Here is a 16,292-nt window from a genome sequence, read left to right as displayed (position 1 = left end):
GTGTGTGTGTGTGTGCGTGCGTGCGTGCGTGCGTGCGTGCGTGCGTGCGTGCGTGTGTGCGCGTGTGTGTGTGTGTGTGTGTGTGTGTGTGTGTGTGTGTGTGTGTGTGTGTGTGTGTGTGTGTGTGTGAGCGTGTGCGTGCGCGGTTATGAGACCATATGCACGCGCCATTACCACACATATGTGAAAGACCTTGTATGCGACTAAATAAGTCATAAAACAATTATATATAAACGAGCATGCAAACAAGCATATATTTTCTATGTCTTCGCGACCAACTGTAAATTGTTCCGTTGAGCTTTTCAGCCTGTAAATGGTTCTTTATAAGACTTCTGGGGAAAATATATTTGCTATGTGCCTGTTTTTCTTGATGAAACCCATCAGGTGGTCATAGATCAATGTTCTTTATAATATTCCTCACAACACTTATTATTCATGAAAATCAGACAGCAATCACGGATGTAAATACAAATGCCCCAAATACGCTATTCAAAATTAGAAGACATGTAATGAGCACAGAAAGTGTATTGTATTTGCACACGAGCCCGCCTTGGCTTGCATTAGACAAGATGCTGCAAAGGCAAAAGCCACATGGAAAATATGGACGATGGTGGGCTGTATCTCATTTGAGTCTAAAGAGGAGAGATTCGGTGAGTAAACAATTTGTATTAATAAAAACGCCGATGGGAAACGTGTGGTTCATCCAAGTCTGCGTGACAGAAGCCAATCAACAGAACTGGAACAATGCTGACCTCACGTGTTTCATTTGGGATGTTGCAGTCAATTTTGGACAGACGCCCGGAACTGTCCCAGAATGACACTGCCTTTAAATTCATCCATCCATTCATTCCTTTCCCCGACCTCTTTATCCTCACTCGAGTCACGCCGACCGATGGCAGGAGCCTATCCCAGCCGTCTTCGGGCAGTAGGCGGGGGGACGGACACCCTGAACCGGTTGCCAGCCGGAAACAAACAACCATCCGCGCTCACACTCTTCTTTTCTGTTCGGCTTTTCCCTTCAGGGGTCGCCAACTTCAGGGGTTTGATTCGCACGTTTGTTTTGGCCCAACTTTACGTAGGATGCCCTTCCTGACACAACCTTCTGTATTTATCCGGGCTTGTGACCGACACAAGAAGACCCTGGCTTGTATGTGGCTACAGAACAAGCAACTCTACTCACACCTAATAAATACGTTTCATCATACAAATACATACATTTTAAACTTGCATGGGATAGGCTTTCAACCACATTACTGAGGAATAAAGGTTTCCTGTACTTATTTTTTTACATGTTCATAAATGCCCATCTCCGAAATTCTAAGTAAGCCTGACTGTATCATATAAAAGTAAAATTAGAAACCTAACCTCCCCCACTCCCCATTTTCATTGAAAAGTGTCCGGTATATTGAGAGCCTGCTTTGTGATTTTGATCAGTTTCGATCTCCCAAAATACAGTACGTACTTGGAATACATAATGTGGAAAGAACATTGGTATGAGTGGCAACTTCCTATACACCGTTTACATTACAATACATTATAACCGATGTACCAAATACCCCATTAATTACCATATGATGATAACAGTCATCTCCGGCTATTGCTTTTTAACAACAAAGAGCATCTGAATAATTTCATAGTGCAAGATAAATCAAACTTAGTACGCCATGAAACTTTTAATGTCATGAAAAATTGACAATTCCGACTGAAAGCAACTTAAAAGTAAAAATGATGTGATAGCATTGAGATGGAAAAACAGAAATTGCAGATGTGAAACAAACTGTCCAATCACATAACAACTACGGCATTTTTCAAGTTAACTTGCATGCATGCCATTCCGACTTACTTAATAAGAATTCCTGTGTTCATCTGTATTTTATTCCTCAAATAAACCCATCAATTTTCAATATGGCTCACTTGGGCCTTGAACGAGACTATCCAATGACTTTGGGATAGAGTCAAGTCTGAACAAGTGACCAGAAAGCCGCAGGGCAAATATTGACAAATGGTGGCTACAAGGTACCAGATTGGGCTAAGTAGTTGTGTGCATGCCAATTTTCAGATTGTATTTGTTATTCAGATAAAAAAAAAACTTAAATTAGAAGTTGTGATTTAACAAAAATACGCAAAAAATGAGTGTATGAAAACTTTCACTCAGGTTCTTGATATTTGCATAAAAAGTAAGTCAAATAAAGGCGCGCAAGGGTAGACTTAATAATTGCTCTTTAATAATAATCCAAAATTACTGCTGGAGGATTTTAGCTCACAATGGTGACAAGCAGCACTTCCGCTACTTTTTGCCTAAAGTTAAGCCAGCAAAAACATACATGAACACATAGTACCTACAAAGAAAAAAGGAAGGGGTTCCTTCTTTGTTGTCAGATGAGATCTTGATGACAACTTCCGTCGATTTACTCGTATCATCTGCTCTGCAACTCCAAGTCACGGTGTCTGGAGGAGAGGCCTACCTAAATCTTGTCTCCAATAGGTGCCCCAAACTGGTTCAAAACCCCGGCTGGGAATTCTCTGAACTCGAACTGACATATAAGACAAGGTGACGGCTTGGACAAAGATTTAAGGCATGGTTCATCAGCAGAGAATAAGCTTTGATGTCATGGACATGATTGGTGCTGCAAGGTCTCTCACTCCCAGGTCTCCCAGTCTTCTTCCAACTTGTATAAAATAAAAAGGGGAAAAAAATCTGAAATAGGCCACCAATTTCAAATCAAATAAATTGTGACAGAGGGACGAAGAGACAAACCTCTCCAGATGCTTCGATTTTCGAGAGCGCCATTTGAACTTCTTCCTCTGTCATGTCGAGATCAAAGTCTTTCTCCCAGTCCTCGCTCACATCAGTACTTGAACCTTGTGGACATAAGGATTACAGTCTTCAACGTTTTGACAACTTGTCTTGTTCATCTTTGAAAACAGATGAACTCATTCACTGCCATTCACAAATTGATTCGGGGATTGAAAATATGCCCTGGGTTATATTTTTTTGTTGCTGGAGTGCCGATTAAACGCTGGCAATGTTTTTTCCCAAGAGGGCAGCATTTCCCGTTTTTTTCATGTTAGCGCTTTGTTCCAGCTTCAGCTGTTATTAAAGTGTTATATAAACCATTATGTATGTATTGCATTGTATTTTGGAATGTTTGGTTATGTAGTCCTAAAACTCAATATTCTGTGGGTCCTGCAATTTGAGTGACAATGACAAAAACCCTGGCACTGGAGTGGACACATTTATGCACATGTCTGGCAGTGAATGAGTTAAGCAGGGAGGCATCACAATTAAAATGATTTGAACGAGTAAAAATAGACGTCTACAATTAAAAATATATAGATATAAAACCTCTGGGGAATGTACTTTTTTTGCCGTTGTTTGAAGGTGTAGACTTGCCACTGTCAGAGTTCAGCTCAAATACTCGCAGGTCATAGAGTCCATTCTCCTTTGCAGCCTCTAATTTTGGGGTCCGTGATGTCATTGTATCTACAGTGACCTCTGGCTGGGTCCCAGTTTCCATTTGTGCCTCGGGAGCCGAGTCGCAGGTCTGCTCGGGCTTTTGCGCTTTTGGCCTCTTTTCTACAGCATCGTCCACAGTGACCTCGGTCAGCTTCGCTACCAGCTCGGTGACAATGGGCTTGGGCTGCGACTCCAGCTGCGTTGGCAGACTGACGCTGTCACTGCTAATTGAGAGGGTGGCGTCACGTTCTTCACCGGGAGACAGGTTTGTATTACTCAGCTGTGTGATTGCTGGAGGAGTCTTCAAAGGTGCCGGCTCCAGTGCTGAGTTTGTGTCCAAAGCGGGAGTGAAGTTGAGATGAGATGAGGATGTAGTACCAACAAAGTCATCTAAAAGAAAAGGGAAACCCATCAAGGTAGCGTGAGAGAGTTGAGTTTCAAACGGAGCGTGGATCGAGTCACCAAATTAAGTCAGTAAGTTGCTGCTGGTATACCTTCCTCCTCTTCCTCCCAGCCAAGGACCTCTGTGTGGGAAGTCTGTTCAGCGCGCTGCTTCAGCACTACTCGCCGTGCCTCCTCCTGACAATGCAAAACGGGACAAATACTAATTTTGCAACAATTTCACCCACATTATCTAATGATGTTCAAAGAAATTAGAGATGCCAAAGGAATTAAAATCTGACATGTAATTAACATGACATGACATGACACGTAATTCTAATAAAGGCATATCCAATATCCAATATCCAATTTGAGTCTCCTATTTCATTCGAAATGATGGTGCCATGTGGCACCAACAAAGACAGTACCGCAATTGATATTTCAAAGTGACACCAGTAAACACAAAATTGTTGAAAGAGACTAAGATATGAAAATGGCCACTTCAGAACATAAAGCACTTTAGCATCAATAGCAGTTAACAAATTTGAGTTCAAAGTGTGCCAAAGCGCCGTACTGAACCAACTAAAAAGGGAAGTCAAAAGTGTTCTTTACGAAATGTTCTATGCATCCCCGCTAGTCTAATCACAGTATTATGATTAATATTTAATTTATTCAATATACATAAGCTAAAAAAAGCAGCTGTTTTCATCCATCTGAAAGCATCAATAAAGAGGCAAGGGGTTGCTTCTCATATTCAAACTTAACAGCAGGGGGGGCTAAAGACCATGAAACAAGTTGCATGTTTGGCTATGGGCATGAGCGGATGTTGAGGTCACATACTGAAGGATTTGTACTGCTGGGTAAGTTTACCTGGTCCATCTGAAATACTTTATAGAAGTACCTCTGCCAGAATTCCGAATGGGCAACTGCTGCCGGAACCTTTAAATAAAACACACAAAATAAACTCATCTCCAGATTGCTTTTTAATTAATCAAACAAATGGGTAGCATTACAAAAGTCAACGTACCATTTTTGTGTAAAGTGCTCGTATTGAGGGACTGCTAACCAAGAGCTCTGAGATTTCACCTTTCTTATCTTCCATTCTGAAGTTGGATAGCCAGTTGTCAAATTGCTCTGGGGGCCCTGGGAGAAACCGGTTTAAATAAAGTGTAATAGCACATCTGAACAAGTGTGAGAGCATCCATTAGCAGAGAATTCTGATCAGTACAAATCCCACTGAGCTGGTCTTTGATGGTGCCGCATGGAAGACACAACAAGGACACGACTCACATTTAATGTCATGAAGTTTTCTATATTCATACGAGGGCATATTTTATCTCACGTTGAACATGCAAATGCAGTACATGTATCCAACGCCTGAAAATATCCAAAGGGTTCAAAGTCAAGATTCGTCAGAGAGAATTTGTTGCAAAGCATCCTGACATGTCCACAAAAGATCCAAAGAGACTGTTGATTCAATGAACGCTGAAGTGTTTGGGTAATTTTGTTGCGACTCTCCTGAAGTAAAATATTCAGAAAGAATGTATTGTAGGTATTGCCAGGATGAATGTTAGTTTCATCTTTTTTCCTGACATAAGAGGCTAAATGAATTCTAAAGTGTTTTGGGCAATACGTCTGTGTAAGCTCTCAGTCGTACAGGAGTGGTCCATCGATGAAAAAGTTTCTTCAGACGTCATCTGTACTAATTTGAAGGTGTCTGACGTTTCACTTCTTATCCAAGATGCTTCTTCAGCGAATTAGTCTTACTGGTAGTTTCGGCCCTATATATGTATCCTTCTGCCTTATCTCCCTTAGTACTACATATTTTCAATTTAAGGAGACATTTTACAAACAAATGCATGGTTGTGCTCACCAGTTTCACCCATCTGTACATGGAGGAGATGGAGAAACCGGCCCTCACATCCTTCCCGGGGACGAAACCGAGACACTGGTTTAGATATGTGGACGATACTTTGGTCACAATTAAAAAACAAGAAATTCAATCCTTCACAGATCACCTCAACTCGGTAGACATCAACATTAAATTTACTCGCGAGGACATTAAAGAGAACCAACTAGCCTTTTTGGATTGTAAAGTAATTCTAAAAGAGGACAGAGGGCTAAATACAGAAGTCTTTAGGAAGGCTACGCACACTGACCAATACTTTTTGATTCTAACCACCCTCTACAACACAAACTAGGAGTTATGAGAACCCTCGAGCATCGAGCTAAACTAATACCAACAGGCATCGAAGGTAGAGAAAAGGAGTCAAAACATATAAAGGGACCATCAGAATCAAAATACCTTTGTGGGACGAATAAAGGTATTCTGATTCTGATTCTCACAAACTGTGGGTACCCTCTGTGGTCTTTTAACAAATGTCAGAAGGAAAGAATAGGGAATGAAACCAAAAATTCTGAAGATACAAACAGGAGAGGAGTAGCAGTACCTTACATTGCAGGAGTTTCGGAAAAACTAGAGTCCTTTGGCAACACAAAATTCCTACTTATTTCAAACCGATAAACACTTTAAAGCAAAAATTAGTGCATCCAAAAGATAGGCTGCCAAATGAAAAACAAAGTAATGTAGTTTATTCAATACATTGTAAGAATGAAAATGATAAAGGGCAATACATTGGGGAGACTAAACAAATTCTCAAAAAAAGACTAGCAACATCGCAGGGATAATACTCGTGGGCCTCAATCGGCAGTACATATGCACCTAAAAGCTACCAACCACTCATTTCACAACAATGAGGTTAAAATCTTAGCGAAAGAACATAGATGGTTTGAAAGGGGAGTAAAAGAAGCGATTTTCATAAAACAGCTAAATCCTTCACTAAACCGATATGGTGGTGTGAACAGCCTGCTTAGGCAACATAGGATTAGTAATGCTGATGAGGTGATACCAGAGCAAATAGGCAATCAGGCCAGTCGTTAGTTAGGACAATAGGAGCAATCAGTGGAGCCGCAGGGAGTAGTCCTCTGCTCCCCCCAACCTGAGAGCAGGGACCTATCATAGCTAATGGGTTTATCTTGATCGTTCGTCCGTGGTTCATTGCTTCTATGGGTCTTGATGGCAGAGGATGGTTAAATCAGCAGGAAGCCAGGTTTTGGACAGAAAGTTAGTTTAATCTTGAAGAAAGCGGAGACATCGCGGTGTCGGCTGAGAGGAAGCATGAAGAGAGAGAGAACGGACTGGGAGAGTATTTGTATGACGCGCAGTGTGTGACGCAATAGGTTGTGACGTAATGGTGTGCGACATCAGGTAAAGGAAGGCAGGATATGACGTATCAGGAAGTCCAAAATGTAAACAAAGATTAGAAAGCGATGTTTAAAGATGTCCGCATAGCGAATTACCCCAACAATAGCAGAGTCCGGCACCGCCATGTCTGGACAGTAGGGATATATATACATAGGGCCGAAACTACCAGTAAGACTTTAGTTCGCTGAAGAAGCATCTTGGATAGGAAGCGAAACGTCCGACACCTTCAAAGAAGTACAGATGACGTCTGAAGAAACCTTTTCATCGATGTTTTGGGCAATGCTATCCTCTCTTTTTCATCCAAAAGCTTCACAACTCACTGGATAGCACTTGACCATTTGGTATGTATTTTTTTGTTATTGTTTGAAACACTGAAAGGAAAATATACAAACATGCAGAAACTGAAAACCGCTCCAGCACCCAAGACAAAATGCAGCATCTGATGATGTTTGTAGGTTCGACACTCCAGGTTGACATTGTTGACATTGACATGATTTGCAACCAAAGATTGACACGTAGCAAACCAGATTTATGATTGTTTATGTTAGTCAGCACGTTCAATCTAATTGTTGGTAAATGGGCTGTCACTTTTCTACCTTTGGTGTTTTCACACACTGTGCACAGCAGGTATTTCAGTCATCTTTTTTTGCCATGAATTAACCCTCAGTTTGACTACCAAGATTGTAGCAAGTAACTGTGTAGACCTTTAGTATTTATTAAATACGACAAATGATTTAGATTGAATTGGATTTACCTTTATTAGTCTCGCAGTGGATAACTACATTTCATAGCAGAAAAGTTATGTAAGATGAAAGGAATGAAAGAAGTATAAAAACAAAATTTTAACATATTTATTGGTCTTTCTACTGAAGAAAAGCAAATGCTCTTCTTAGTTGTGTACCTATGGCGGCAGGAATGTACTAGCCAGTTAGTAATAATGCAGTCGGAGTGTCCTTGATAGTTTTGAAAGGTGCTTATAAATGAATTGTATTATTATTATTATTATAATAATAATAATAATAATAATAATAATAATAATTTGTAACCCCCAAAAAAGATTACCAAAGCCAACAGAGCTGTTGTATGGGCAGGTGTCGGAAGAGACTTTTAACTCAAGATCCTCAGTAATTAAGATGTTTTGAAGTGGGTTTGAATGAATTCAAGGCATTTCAGGAGAAAATTGTATTTGATGAGAGTAAATAGTTAACGATTATTAAATTATACATCTTTACTCTGTATATTTCCTGGGTCTTACCATCAGGTTCATTGCAATATGTGGCAGGATCAGCCTGCAGACTGTAAAGTCGTGCCTGTAAGGGAAAAAATAACATGAAAATGCACAATTCAAACATTCTTCTCTCATTACGTTAACATTGAACAAATAGGGTTATGGTAATGCAAACTGACTTAAAACAGACAAATTGAGTTTGACCTTGCCAGACAGTGAGGGGGAAAAACTTGTCTTTTTGTACAATATATGTACATTCTTTTTGTCAACAGTGTGTTAAACAGAGTAAAACTTAATCTGTCAGTATTTAAAGTATCAGTCTACAGTTCACAAAAATTAGTTTTGCTTTAAAAATACAATATGAGAGCAGTCTTTAAAATGGGCGTTGAATTGTTGACACTCAAACATTTTGGTTTACTGTCATAAAATGTAAACTCAATATCCACCTTTGAGCTGTCGTAGACTTCCATAGTTCCAGCCGGTGTTGCCATCAATGTGATCACATCACAGTCTATAGTTTTGTCAGGGGGTGGAGCAAGTGTGTCTGTTATAACTCCTAAGAAGGTGGAGAGGCTCTTCTTCACCTTATCTGTGGTCTCTGATGAGCCTTCAACCTAGAAAAGAGAAGGCATTGGGCTCAGACTTCAGCATTATTTTTATGTCCAAACAATTTTACAAAACACTCCTTTTTCTTCAAAAGAGATACTATGCCTGTATCTGAAGATAGTGGAGGCTCGGATGTCTCAACCGTATGTAGCGAGTAACTCAGTAGCCCACAAAAATCAACAATGCAAAAACGATTTTTTTGCCAATGGGCCATATGTCAATGTTGAAATGAGATCGTATCGTTTGAGCCCTTGACTCCTCAGTGGCAGAAGGACAGTACTTTCCCTTTCTCAAAAGTGCAGCCGCCTTCGTTGGCTTTCAGAACACTGTCGTACCCATGGCGTCCTTTTTGATGTCATTAGATTAATTATCGAGATGTCAACATGCTGGTGTTTGTCGTGCATCTTGAGTTTGCGGTGCATTTTGGGGTGCAAAGGACATTTTAGTGATATAACGTGCAGCCCAAACGGATGCAATGACACAAAAAAAGCAACAACTTACCGCCAGCTTGTTTTTGACAGCAGTGGCAGTGGCCACAATTGAACAGGCTGTGTCATGCTGGACAACTGTGGAAAACTCCGTCAAGTCTCGTTTAATAAAGTCAAAGGCCTCAGATGACTGTAATAAGAATAAAGAAATGACAATTACAACGAAGATCCAGGAACATTGGGCAATCATAGCATAGATGCACTGTAAGATCCAATAAACCATTACACTGTATATGGTTCATTGCATGGGTGTACAACATTTTTGGAGCGAAGATCGACTTTTTGATTAAGCAAATTCCCAACGACTGACCCATTACCGTGCATGCGCACACACATACTCACGCACGCCAAGATGAGCAGCTGCCTGACGCAGTCTGTTAAATCTTGTGGAAAACACATACTGTTTTAAAATACTTCCCTCTGCCCTCTCGATTCCTGTACTTTGCTCATAATAATTGTAATAATAATAATAATAATAATAATAATAATAATTATTATTATTATTATTATTATTATTTGGGAGTTGGCTTTTGCAAATAATAACAATAATAATAATAATAATAGGAATAATGATAATACATTTTATTTACAAGCACCTTTCTAAACACCCAAGAACACGATACAATCAAAAAGAAGAATGAAAAATTAGAATAAAATACCAGATTAAACTAAATCCTGAATGCAATTTTAAACAGATTTCAAGATTTCAAGGTGGGAAGAGTAAATATTTCGGATGTTGTGTGGAAGTGAGTTACAGAGTTGATAACGATAAACAATACAGCGCGACAGCTTTGATCATAAGCTGCAGTTGCTGATTGTTGAGCGCTAAAACCTCCAATGCCACCTTAAGTTAAATATTTATTTGCTTTAATGTATTTGATTTTTTTTAGACTTTTGAGAAAATGATACTGAAAGGGTGACACACTCACACACACACTTAAAAACTTTATTTTGAGTCTTGTATGAAGTGATTTTGGTTTCAATAGCATTTTCTTAGCAGCCACAGCTATTAAAAACTACAGAACATTTAACATCAACTGACAATAATCCCGCAGATCACAAAGCATTGACATCCGTGTGTCCAGCATTCAACCGTTTAACGTCACAAGGGCCGTGGGAGTGTTACAACCAGTGACGTGCGGTGAGGTTCATGGCTGGTGAGGCACTGACGTCATCAGTCAGATTTACAAACATATGAACTCCACAGAGCAGCTTATTCACCATTTGATTGGCAACAGTTAACGTGTTTTGTTTACAATGTCATGTCAGCATTCTTTATATACTGTATACAAACTGTCGCATAGAAAAAAAGAATTAAAAAAAACGTTATTATTGTGTTACCTTTACTTATAAATGAAGTCCAAGTCTCTCTGTCTCAATGGAGAAATTCGTCCTTGATCAGTCCTGTTACAACTATGTTTTCAGTTTTTTTTGTGCTGAGAATGAGTGCTCCACTGATGCTGTAGTAGCTGGAACAGTGAGCACGAGCTGGAACAACTTTGTTGCTTCAGGAATAGTTTCAATGAGATCCTTCTTGGCCAAAAAGCTGAGAAGCTTTGGATTTGCCTTTATTCGTCTCGCAGTGGAGAAATTTACATTCAACAGCAGCAAAATTATAAAAGGAATGAAAGTAGAAAAACAAAATACAGGAGCTGCTGGAAAGACAGCCACTCTCGCGGCGCCGTCTTGAAGTCAAAAGAACAAAAAAAACATGAAATAACAAATAACATGACAAAACAAAGAAACAGAGAGTCATTCATTCTGAAGCACTTTCTGTACCCACTTTGTTACACGAATCAGTTCCAGATGAAAGAGGAGAGGATCAAAGCATCCCTTCACCAGTGGATCAGGGACATCATGGTGCAATGTGCACGTCGACTACAAGCTAAATGTTGAAAGCGAACATGCAGCTGTTGCATCCATTGATGAACAGATTGTCTCACATCTCCTGTCCCACGTAAATCCGCTTCAATTCCAAGCCGCGATAGTTCCACATATGCATCGGCGCTCTGCGCTGACGCTCCTTCTTATCACGGGCTCCTCAAGCCATGCATCCATCAAGCCGCAGACTGTCCAACAGCACCGACCTTTCCGCTGAACAAAGCGGCGCTGTGAAGATGCTGCCTATTACAGGCGCAAAAAAAAGCACAATGGCCCCAGAGCTATTGTCCAGCAATGATAGTCAAATGGCACCGACATTCCTCCCATTCAAAAACAGTACTGGCATATTCATGCTGCCGAAAAGGTGTAACTGCACGACGCACAACAACACAAAGTGACAAAAGAAAACACGAAAGCAAGACAAAAAAAACAAAAAAAGCAAGTCTCATTATAGCACTTGCTGACGGCTGCCTACTCGGGCATTTTGGACTCCTTTACATTCATCCCTCACCGTTTGTGAGCTATACAGTCCGGTGTTGGTCTTCTTTTAATTATTATCTCCAGTATCGATTCAAAGTCCAGTTTAGAAAATACTTCCAATTTAGATATGTAATCCACCATTCTGAAAATAAGGCCAAGGAACACGAAAAAATGACTGGATGGTTGCACTTAACTTGCTAACTGTTTACTGTAGCTTGATGTCACTAATTCTATTATTCTGCAGCCGAGGAGTCGCAAGAAGAATCTCTAATCACCAGCGCCCCCTGTCATGAGGCAGGAGAACTGTGTGCCTCACCTATGCACAGTTTTGATAAAAATAAAATAAAATAAACACTATAGTACAGTGTTTATAATGTACAGTGACTGTACATTATATACATCAGCTACACTGTAGAAATTTAGTTCATATACTAAAAGCTTTTGAACACTTTAATAGCGATATGCAGAGGGACAGCAATGCGGTCTCACTGCATTGTAAGCCAGCACTTAGCATAGTGATTGCGCTGCTGCCTCACCACTCGTCTCCACTTAGTATTTGAACGGTAAATGTGAAAATTCAGCAATTTTGAAAAAAAATCCAAAAATGGTGAAGTTAAATGGAAAAGAACATTAAAGTACAAATCACTAAATAAATATAACTGTGTAATTTATTTTGTCATTTGATATTTCCATGATGACAGGTGAGGCACAGCCTCCCCTGTCACTGGTTACAACCTATCCCAGCGATCTTAGGGCAGTCGGCAAGGTACACCCTTGACTGGTTGCCAGTCAATCGCTGGGCATACATAAAAAATGTCCATTCACACTACAATTGTATCAACTACAGTGGGGCCTCGGTTTACGAACACCTTGCCTTACGAATTTTTCAGTTTACGAACGTTAAATTTATTAAACCTTGGAACATGCACTACTTTTCGGGATACACATGGAGCGCCGCCCCACCATGGCTGGCGGAGTAATCTTCGGCGGAAGAACACCAAAGCACATGACCAAACAGAGCCCCAGCCGTCCTACCTTTCCACACTACCTTTTACTGAGTGCACACGTCGATCGTCTTCACGGATTTTTTACAGATACTTTTGCTGTTATGGGACCGAAAAAGACCCCACCACAGGCTCATGTTCAGCCGAAGACGACACAAAACAAAATTACAGTCGAGGAGAAGAAGGAAATCATTGAGAAACATGAACGAGGTGTGTGTTTGTCTGATTTAACAGCCCAGTACCAATATGCTAAGTTGTGTGTGTTGCTAAAGGTGTTTCCGTGCTGTCAAAGCAACGGTCTGGGGCAATAGAAGAGGTTGAAAAACTTCTGTTAATTTGGGTTAACGAAAAGCAGCTTGCCGGCGACAGCGTGAATAAAGCAATTATATCCGAGAAAGCACAGCTAATTCATTCCAATATCGTCATGCGGCAACCTGGAAGTTCACCGTTTATTGATACAAGGGATCATTCTTCGAAATGGTGAAAGAAGAAGGCTACGTTCCTCAGCAAGTGTTTAATGCAGATGAGACCGGCCTTTTTTGGAAAAAGATGCCTCATTGGACTTTCATAACACAGGAATAGAAGTCTGAACCCCATTACAACAAGCCATCAAAGATCATACAAAGGTAAATAAAACGACTTTACTTTACAGTACAGTTTATTTCTTTAATTACAGTCCTTATGGAATGTGACTCCTTCCAAACAGCAATTCTCTCCGACCTGCAAACTCCATTCCATCAATCAGAATCAGAATCAGAATCAGAATCATCTTTATTGCCAAGTATGTAGAACACACAAGGAATTTGTTTCCGGTAGAACACGCTGCACTAGTATCGTTGTTAAAAAAAACAACTGCTAAGTGGCACTATACAGTTCCATCAAGCCATCAACGACCATCACAAAGGTAAATAAAACGACTTTATTATACAGTGCAGTGTATTTCTTTCATTACAATACAATAGCACATTTATTATACATAGAATAAGGTATATTGTTTATAGTTTTCACGCTTATTTAGTTGAAAATTATATTTTATAGAGACCTGGGAATGGATTATTCTCATTTTAATTATTTCCTATGGGAAATTATTTTGGGATACACACTTTTCACCTTACACACTCTGTCTGGGAACCAATTAAGTGCGTAATCCAAGGTCACACTGTACTACATACACCTTAGTGTTTAAAGTGGTAACAGAGGTAAAAGAGGAGAGAATCAAAGTGCCCTTTCACCAGTAGATCATAGCTGTCACAATCATTCGTCTATTATAAACTACATTTACATACATTAGATACATACATACATTGCTGCAGTGAAATGTAAATTTCTCCACTGCGAGACCAATAAAGGCAAATCCAATCCATTTGAAGGTAAAGGTTCCAAGCATCGACTGTCAGTTCTAAACCCACCCCTGCACTGCTCCCAACGGCCGTCTTGCCACATTCTCAGATCTACAAGCCATCACGTAATATGCAAGTATTGTTTTGGAATATGGGCAAATGATGAACTACCGTACGGTCACGAGCACACTCAACACAGAGAAGTCAAAACATGTTCATAAAAGAAAGGTTGACACGCTTGCCAAGACAGACGCTAACGCAAAACCTCAAAGACCTGAATAACCTGTCGACATGCACAAGTAACACTTGTGGTGGTAAAATGATAAGGAACTTTTGACCTGAAAAATGTGTATATAAATGGTTACCTTGTCTTTGACGGCCTGGAAGCTCTGATGAAGCCAGCCTCCCCACCAGCTTTCTCTGGCATCGGATGCAAAATTATAATTCACGTTAGCAACAGAACCAAAATGTTCATGCAGCTAGAATCTCTTTGCTGCTGTCAAGTCATCGTAGATTTAACATAACTTCACCAAATCTGCTTCAACGTGCAAAGAACTGGCAAGCGGTTGGTGACAGTTTGAGGTGGAAGGCTAACCGTCCCGCAAAATTAATGCCTCGCTATGCTGTCATTTATGAATTTGCACAACAATTTGATTCGTTAAATAGATACGCCAGACATCGAAACGAAGCACAATTCAATTTCATTGTTTGATAAGTGGTGATCAATGTTACTAGAGGGAATTACATTAAAGCTAAGCAGACGTTTGCTAGGCTATTTTGTAAACAAACGCACTTCCTGTCATGATTTCGAACATTTGAGAAACGCAGTTGGTGCATAGAATTTTATAATAACAGCAATAATAATAACAACAGAATTTGCAACAATGTTGACAGCCAATGTTCCCGAAAATATACCCGTAGCTAAAACAACTTTTAAAAGTAGAGCTAATACGTGCTTCATACTCACCCTTCAGCCATCTTTAGATGATGACGTCATCATCAGTGTTCTGAACTCTACCCTCAGTCACGTCAAAGTAATAAACAAGCAACGAAAACCGTTTATACTTCCCTGACATCATCAATCATTCATATATACGTGGAAAATAGAAAACAATTATATTTATTCCATTTTTAGTTAACATGTACTGTATTGTCGTGATGTGTCGTTCGTGAACGAACGTAATGTTGGAGCCAGCTCATGTATTTCTTTTTTCTACTTTCATTCCTTTCATCACTTTGCTGCTGTGAAATGTAAATTTCTCCACTGTGAGACTAATAAAGGCCAATCCAATCCTGTACCGCTCCTAATAGGGAGCGTCTTTAGGAGCCGATGTCTCCCTCTGCGCCGTTCGGTTGAAGCCGCACGTGATTGACCAAAATCCGTGGTAAAAGATCGGAAACACACACGCGCACACGAGCGCACACGCACACACGCACAGCTACATTGAAAATTAAATCAGTAATTAAACATTAATAATACACTTTTGGTTGATTGCATTCTGTGGACCAATGGTCATGATCTATTTCTCCTCAGCAAAACACAGCGAGAGAAGAATGGCATCATTACATTTGAACTCATTTTTGGGACAGTCATGGAGCACCGAATAAAAGCTCTGTGTAATTTGTATGGCCGTTTAATCTCTCAGTTTTTGGGTAATGGTCTGTCTGTTGGAATTACTAAACTCAAAATAATAAAAAGAAAAATCATTAATAAAACAGACAACAAAGCCCAGGAAGCGTGTTGTCACTTAATTGAAGAGTGCCTGCATCCAGACGCGACACCATGTGTGCATATGTCCTGCAATATGTATCCTTTGTCCAGCGTCTCTTTTGCACTAATTGGAATTTTCAGTCTCCCAATTAACCCTGTCAATGTAGATTGAATGAGCCAAGTTACACAACTGCTTTTCTATTGATCAGAATCTGAATCGTTTAAACATATCCATCTGTCAACAATATCATGGAATTAATTCGTTGAACTGGCACATTTTTAAATGTTTCATTTTCTCTGCGCCATTCCATTGAGAGAGAACTTGACCGTTTCACAGTCATTTTGAGCAGTGCACATTGCTTAAAAATTACCACAATACTCTGCAAATATAATAGGACATCATTACAATGTGTTTATTTTTGACATGCAGTGTCCTTCAGCACTGTATAAT

At 39.9% G+C, this 16,292-nt stretch overlaps 1 protein-coding gene across 1 annotated transcript; it reads right to left on the bottom strand.

The window, feature by feature from the left end:
• Positions 1-1,648: 1,648 nt before the first annotated feature.
• bsdc1 (BSD domain containing 1) lies at positions 1,649-15,123 on the bottom strand. The gene is made up of 11 exons (XM_089004987.1): positions 15,098-15,123; positions 14,496-14,550; positions 9,439-9,555; positions 8,778-8,945; positions 8,359-8,413; positions 4,866-4,981; positions 4,709-4,777; positions 3,952-4,036; positions 3,362-3,847; positions 2,759-2,862; positions 1,649-2,669 (listed from the first exon to the last, which is right to left on the bottom strand). Exons 1-11 carry the CDS (start codon positions 15,106-15,108, stop codon positions 2,640-2,642), a joined length of 1,296 nt encoding a protein of 431 aa, XP_088861113.1. The 5' UTR covers positions 15,109-15,123; the 3' UTR covers positions 1,649-2,639.
• Between the last annotated feature and the right edge of the window lie 1,169 nt (positions 15,124-16,292).

Source organism: Hippocampus bargibanti, linkage group LG09 (genome assembly GCF_051943395.1).
Source record: "Hippocampus bargibanti isolate YZ-2025 linkage group LG09, ASM5194339v1, whole genome shotgun sequence".
NCBI classification, from domain to species: Eukaryota; Metazoa; Chordata; class Actinopteri; order Syngnathiformes; family Syngnathidae; genus Hippocampus; species Hippocampus bargibanti.
This window is presented reverse-complemented; position numbering and strand designations above follow the sequence as displayed.